The sequence below is a fragment of the Argopecten irradians genome, chromosome 3, assembly GCF_041381155.1.
Source record: "Argopecten irradians isolate NY chromosome 3, Ai_NY, whole genome shotgun sequence".
NCBI lineage: Eukaryota > Metazoa > Mollusca > Bivalvia > Pectinida > Pectinidae > Argopecten > Argopecten irradians.
In genome coordinates, this window is record NC_091136.1 from 57755335 (window position 1) to 57762266 (window position 6932).

At 36.3% G+C, this 6932-nt stretch overlaps 1 protein-coding gene across 1 annotated transcript; it reads right to left on the bottom strand.

Moving 5' to 3' along the window:
- Positions 1-226: 226 nt before the first annotated feature.
- Positions 227-6665, bottom strand: LOC138319206 (cholecystokinin receptor type A-like). The gene has a single exon (XM_069262188.1). It carries the CDS (start codon positions 6006-6008, stop codon positions 4647-4649), a length of 1362 nt encoding a protein of 453 aa, XP_069118289.1. The 5' UTR covers positions 6009-6665; the 3' UTR covers positions 227-4646.
- Between the last annotated feature and the right edge of the window lie 267 nt (positions 6666-6932).

A 6932-nucleotide genomic window follows, 5' to 3' on the forward strand; every position in this document is an offset into this window, starting at 1 on the left:
GACATAAAGAGCAGTTGAATTAACATATCACAAAATAAACTCTCTTATTGGAAATTTGATAAACATTTTAGATAGTTTGACTTCATAAAGATCTGATCTGCACTGTCCGCCATGTTGCCTCTTGTACAGCTCCACTCAGAATGAAGAGAATTCAAATTCACAACAAAATTCTCTGGTAAAAACATTGGTATGGAATTTCATGAAAATTTCATGCAATGCATTCATCAACATGTGGTTATGATCTTTTCATTAATATATATAAAAAATCATAGTTACCTTTGAAAAGAGCGATAAGTTTCCTTTCAAAATCATACTACATAACATTGGTTGTTTTCGTTATGTGATCAGACGCGTAGCTACCATAGACTCCCGTACTCCCGTGCATCAACATCATTTTCCTTCTCATTTTAGCATTAACACTGATTACGCTCAAACACTAAATTTATACTGTACAATAATATTAAGATATAGATAGGCATATTTAATACATCCTCTTGAAGTTGTACGCCGATCACCAACATGTCTCTCATGAGTATCTACAATTCTCATCAGATTCATTGTTTGAGTTCATTAAATTACGTGTGTTTAAAGGGACAATTCACTCAGGCAAATTCTTTTACATAACCAAGAAGCAAAATATGGCATAAATGTATTGTTCTACATTTCTTATGAAACATATAATATAAAATATTGACAAATTACACGTCATTGTTTAGTATTTTAATTGATACCGCATGCAGTAATTACAAATCGTTGATCAATACGATTAAGCAGGTACAATATGTACGCTGTACCCATCCCCGAGCCAAAGTCACGCACGTTAAACAAATGAATAACATAACCACTGTGGAGGTGCTAAAATGTTTTTAGGCAAGACAATTCACCTAATAAGGTAAACACATAACTGCCAGAGCGATTTGAGCAGTTCTAAACAAAAGTAGCATTACACTACCAGCAAGGGACAGGCCTAGGGTTCGTCTAAAAGATGTTCGACCACAATGTGTAATGGCGGACAGCGAGCGAGTTTGAACATTTCACACGCATTTCACCACCATGGGCTTTTCTGGCATATCACAGTAAAACAGACTGATCACATTTCCATTAGAACTGGTTTTTGTATCGCCTTCAACGTAAGAGCAACACTTAGGTATCAATATGTCGGCGTCGGCGTCCGGGAAAAGGTTTCCGTGCGATAACTGAAGTATTTATTGTCTGATTTCAACCAAATTTGGTATATAGCTTTCTATCAATGAGATCTCAGATGAGTTCGATAATGGTCAAAATCCGTCAATATTTGCAAGAGTTACGGGACTTTAAAATCATCAAAACAGAAAAATCCATGGTTTCCGCTCAATAACTTAAATATTTATTGTCCGTTATCAACCAAATTTGGTATGTTGCTTTATATTAATGAGATCTTAGATGGGTTCGATACTGGTCAAAATCTGTCAATATTTGCAAGAGTTACGGGACCTTAAAATAGTCGAAACATGGCTTCCGCTTGAAAACATTAGTATTTATTGTCCAATTCCAACCAAATTTGGTATATTGCTTTATATCATTGAGATCTTAGATGGGTTTGATACTTTTCAAAATCCATCAATATTTGCAAGAGTTATGGAACTTGATTTCTTCACCAAAATTATTAACAATATTTTCAACTGTAAATAACTATTTTTTGTGATGCTGTGCAGGCGACACATCCACTTCCGTGGAATTCTTGTGTTCTGATAAATGTACAAATTTTAATGTTCTCTTAGACTGAATTGTCCCTTTAAACATTAGTGTTACTATGATATTATATGGTCAGGAATGCAACTATATTGAAATGCTAGATAGGTAGATACAGCATATCGATTTTTTTTTTAAAAACTTCGAGTTAATATTACATAATTATGAACTATTGTGAAGTTCATTGTCCAATTGTTGAGTTAAACATGGTGTTGTCCTATGGCCATCGTTGGTCTTGTAAGTAACATGCACTTGTTAAAAGATATTCCATATCTAATGTAAATTAGGAATCTCTGATTCGGTTAATATGGTGTTATACTGCCCTTGTAGTAATACTCTCAACAGAGTATAGGTCCATACTTGTAATTGATATTTGCATTCATTTTTGAGACATCACTATTACAACATTTAAAATTGTGCATCGTTTTCTCATTGATACATACATATCATCCATATCCACTGATACCCAGAGTTCAGAGTCATCCAAAATTGTTATCCTAATCACAACGCATTGTAAAATACTTGTAGCTCATAGTTTACTTTCATATGTTAAGTGGATACTTTGTATTAACGACAAACAGGTTTCATGTTCACATCAAGAGAATTTGTTTGATTTTATTTAATATGGCTGGATTTGTGTAAAACTCATTACACACCAAATTGTCTATTTTGAAGTCTATTTCGATTTCCTATGAAAATGTATTAGATTTATGTTTTCAGGAAATGAGCAAGTTTTTTGCTCTTAAGGAATATACAAACATTTGACCCGTTGTGATTTAACATTGACCCGAGATCCGGTCTGAGTCACCTTGAGCTATCCTCATACATATGTACAACTTCCGCTTGTTGAGGAAGGAAAGTCTTACAACAGTCCCTAAATGACTTGGTCTATTTTGTCATTTGGAGGCATGCCAGGATTCCGAGCTCGAGATTACCAGATAAGACAAAATATTATGTCTCTAAAAAGATGAAATGTTACAAAATATCATATACATGGTCCACATCCACTGAAAAATTACCCATAGGATGCCCCATAAATGTTTCTTGAAATGACCCGAGTGAACAGTGATTATAATGGTACCCGATTTATGGCTAAATTGTCATGTTGTGACCAAACTATAGAACTATGACGACAAGGAAAGATTAAATCAATATTCTATACCTTGTAGTGGTTCTCCTACTCTAAAACAGAGATAAAACAGTAATAAAGATCAACCCCTTAAACCTAGGTGATCCACAGATCGATGTTAGACGAAATCTTACGCAGTTTTGAGTCAAAAATCTTTCCATGCTTTCAATTTTCCCGGTATATATATATTTTTATACGATATACAATTTTCATTGAATTCAGTTGACTTTACTTTTTGACGGATTTAAAGTAAATTTTGCATAAAGATTGAAAATGGTCTGTTGTCACAACTCATAAAATTTGCATAATTTTCATTTCCAAAACATCATATTTTTGTGGACCGTTAAAAGTTTATGTGTTTATTTCTTTGTTCTTACCAATAGGACACGATTTCCTCAAAAATTATACAAAGGAAAATTACTATGATCTGAAAGAGTAGACAATTTCCTTTAAGTATGCCACGTTTATTTAAAATCCATCAATGAAAAAAGAGTCGAGTACAAAAATTGTAAAAATACATAGAATACAAAATACATACTGGAAAAAGACGGCGCGGAAAGACTTCATTCAAAACTCTAGTTACTACACTGTACTGTAAATTTTCGTTCAATATAACCACGCACAAAAATATTAACGAGCGCAAATTCTAATGTAGGAATAGTTACATATTTATAGATAAATACAGCAAGAAAATCATCACATTGCGAGCAGGTTTTAGACCGGTTTAACGAACAATGCCATAAGTGAAAATATCCACATTTACTTTTCTAAATAGTCAACAACAAAGAAAATAAACAATAAACACGCCTTACTCTACCAATGGACAGTAATTACCATAAGAGTTTGGGATTTGCATTTATGTTTACTTCACATGTGAAAGGTGATAAAACACTGTTAAATGCAACAATCATGAATATATTACAAAATATTGACCTGGTCACATGCATGCCGTCTGCTGTATGTATTGTTTACCGAAAGGCCTAGGGTATTGATATTTGGCCTGTAGCATTCTGAGATGAAGGGTTACTATGTTTGTTCAAGTGAATGACCTTAATCTCTATTAAAGGTTACATGGGTCAAATAAGATTAACATTTAGATGATTTCTTGTCATTACCCAAGATGCATAAACACCTGATATTAGGCCTGCAGCATGAAGGGTGAATGGCTACAAAGTTAGTTCAAGTGAATTACATTGTGCTTCATTTAATGCCACATGAGTCAAATAGGTTAAAATATGTTAATTACTTCTTGTCATTAAAAAAGAGGCTCGATGACCTAATTTTAGGCTTGTAACATACAGGGGTGAAGTACTACCAAGTTTATTCAAATAAATGAGCTTGACATCCATACAAGGCGACAGGTCTCAAATAGATTGACATCTTTAAACGACTTCTTGTGAATGACTAAAAGGCCTAGCGACCTGATGTTGATCTGAAGCATGCAAGGATGAATGGTTACCAAATGTTCAAGTAAATGACCTTTACCTAGTTCTAAGGTCAAAGTCATCAGATGTTTCGGAAACTTACAGCTACACATAAGGAGTTCCTTGTATTGTCTTGATAGTTAGTTGTACCAATAGTCAGATAACCGTTACGGTCCCTAGGCCTCTCGTTTATATTACTATGTTTTATGATTTCAATTGAGACATCTTGGACCATCTATAATTTTCATTACATAGAACACATTCAATTCTTATATGCCTCAACTAGTCTACATTATTTGAAAATCACTATCTGATGACTGTGTAACATCAACATACCGCCAAAGCCAAGTAAACGGTTGATTCTACTTATGTCTAATGCTATGTTTTCTTCTTGTAATCAAACATGGACACAAGAGTCGTTTTGCTTTGGACCTAAACCTGCTGTCGAACAGTCCATATATAAATGGGTTAGCCACGTGATTGATGAGGTACATGCGGTACAGGAAGTAACACACCTGTATCTGTGAGGGAGAGAGCAAGGCCCAGAAGTCGGGATCCAGCGATTCCAATAACATGAGGACCAACCGCGGGAGGTAGGAGGCGACAAAAATTAAAGTAATAGTCATAAACATATATGTACAGCGATGTATCCGAAAATGACTGTAGACCCGTTCTCTCTGCAATCTTACTCGAATATTGTCAACATTGTCGCGTAAAACATCAAAGGAACGTCTTTTGATGCGCTTTTCTTCTTTCTCGTCTTTGATAATTTCCTTGCAATTTTGACTGCTACTACAAAAGCCGTCTTCCGATTGTCCTTCTATATCCAGTTCCGGTTGGGATTCTAGTTCCGTTTCCGGCGTAGTTGGAGAACTGATCGTACTTTGACCTCCTGTAGAAGGCGATGCTGTTGAACAATCCTTTCTCATCGTCACTCTGTCCTCGTAATCGCCATACGACACAGAAGTGTTCGATTTATCAGAAGTTTTACTTTTATCACGTAACTTTTTCACCTTATGTCCAGATTTACGGTGTCGAAGAAACTGTTGGTATATGACACGGGCTATAAGTCCGTAGAGGACAGCCATTGTAACAATACAAACAACAGCCGCAGCCAGCAGTATTGTATTGTAGATGAAGAGACCGAATACGAGATCGGAAGCATGATCTCGTTTACCACACCGGACACCCGTGATGTTGGCCAGTGTGTATGGCTGTATCTCTCCATAGAACATAACAGCAGGACTGGACACGAGACAGGCACTCACCACAGTTACTGCCAGGGCTGTTCTCTTCCACACTGACGTCACCTCGACTCCAAAAGGCCTGCACACCTTAAGGTATCTCTGTAAGCTAATCACGAGCAGCAACAGGCTTGAAGAGATGGTTGTTGCTTCGCTAAGAAACCACAACGTTTTACATAACGTATCCCCATAAAACATGACGGGTAGAATGTTTAAGGACATTGCAAAACCATCCCCTATCGCACAAGCCAACATGTCAAAGCATGCTAGGAAAGGTATGAAGAAGCGATTGTCACGTTTAGTCTTGAGCTTGAATGAATAAACATATATGACCAGCAGGTTACCAAACAATCCGGTCACGAGATAAATGGCGAGGATCACATCATTGGGAATGAGGAGGCGGGCCAGATAAGTGTTTAAATCCTCTATTGCAGCCTGGTTGCCATGGTCATCGAACATCGATCGAGAACCGTTAGCCATCACTAAACATAATCATGCATATCACATTTTGTTGCGTATATCACTGTAAATAAAACACACTGAATGCGAGCCCGACCACGCCTTCCGGTGTAGTGACTGGTAACCACAGGAAGTCTATATCCGGCCAAGGCCATTCATGTCTATATACATACAGTTCAATTAGCTTACAGTATAGCTTACGGTTTCCAAGAATCGCACACACGATGCACCAGCTTTAAGAAGTCCTACAATTTGTCGATCGCTAACCATCTGTATTTGTCATTCATTGTGACAACATGGAAGGGTCAGTTATGGTTACTGATGATGATATATATCAGTGATACAATCATGTCGTATTATAACGAGGATTTCTGTTGGCTTAAAAACTTTATCAGCCCACAAAGGAAAAAATGGCGTCGCCGTTTGTAACGTCGCTTCTGGTTGGCGGAGATAAAGGCGTAGTGATTTTATAGGGGGAAAAGAATCCAAAAATGAATTTGGAATTTTGAAGAGATTATCTTTATTGAATTGGATTATGAGGATTTCATAATTTGAATAGTTTTTTTTTATGTTATGGAGATATAACACAAAAATCTTAGTGTACTCTCATTATAAACTTCGCGGCTTGTTTAGAGAACACTCAGCATATTGTGTTATCTCCATAACATAAAAATCTGAGTGTACTCTCATTATAAACTTCGCGGCTTGTTTAGAGAACACTCAGAATATTGTGTTATATCCATAACATAAAAATCGAATCAAGTTAATCCTTTATTCCACACTTCCATATTTGGTAACTGGGTGATCACGTGAGATGACACAGTCGTGCGAGTGGTCAGTACATAGTCAATTTCTGAAGCGAGTGGACGTTCCTTACCACAGTGAAATTTCAACTTTAAAAAAAATCAAAGTACTGAAAGTACTGAAGGAGGCGTAGCTCAGATT

Coding starts and splice junctions, on each gene's coding strand:
- LOC138319206 (XM_069262188.1), bottom strand. CDS start 6,008: ATGGCTAACGGTTCTCGATCGATGTTCGATGACCATGGCAACCAGGCT.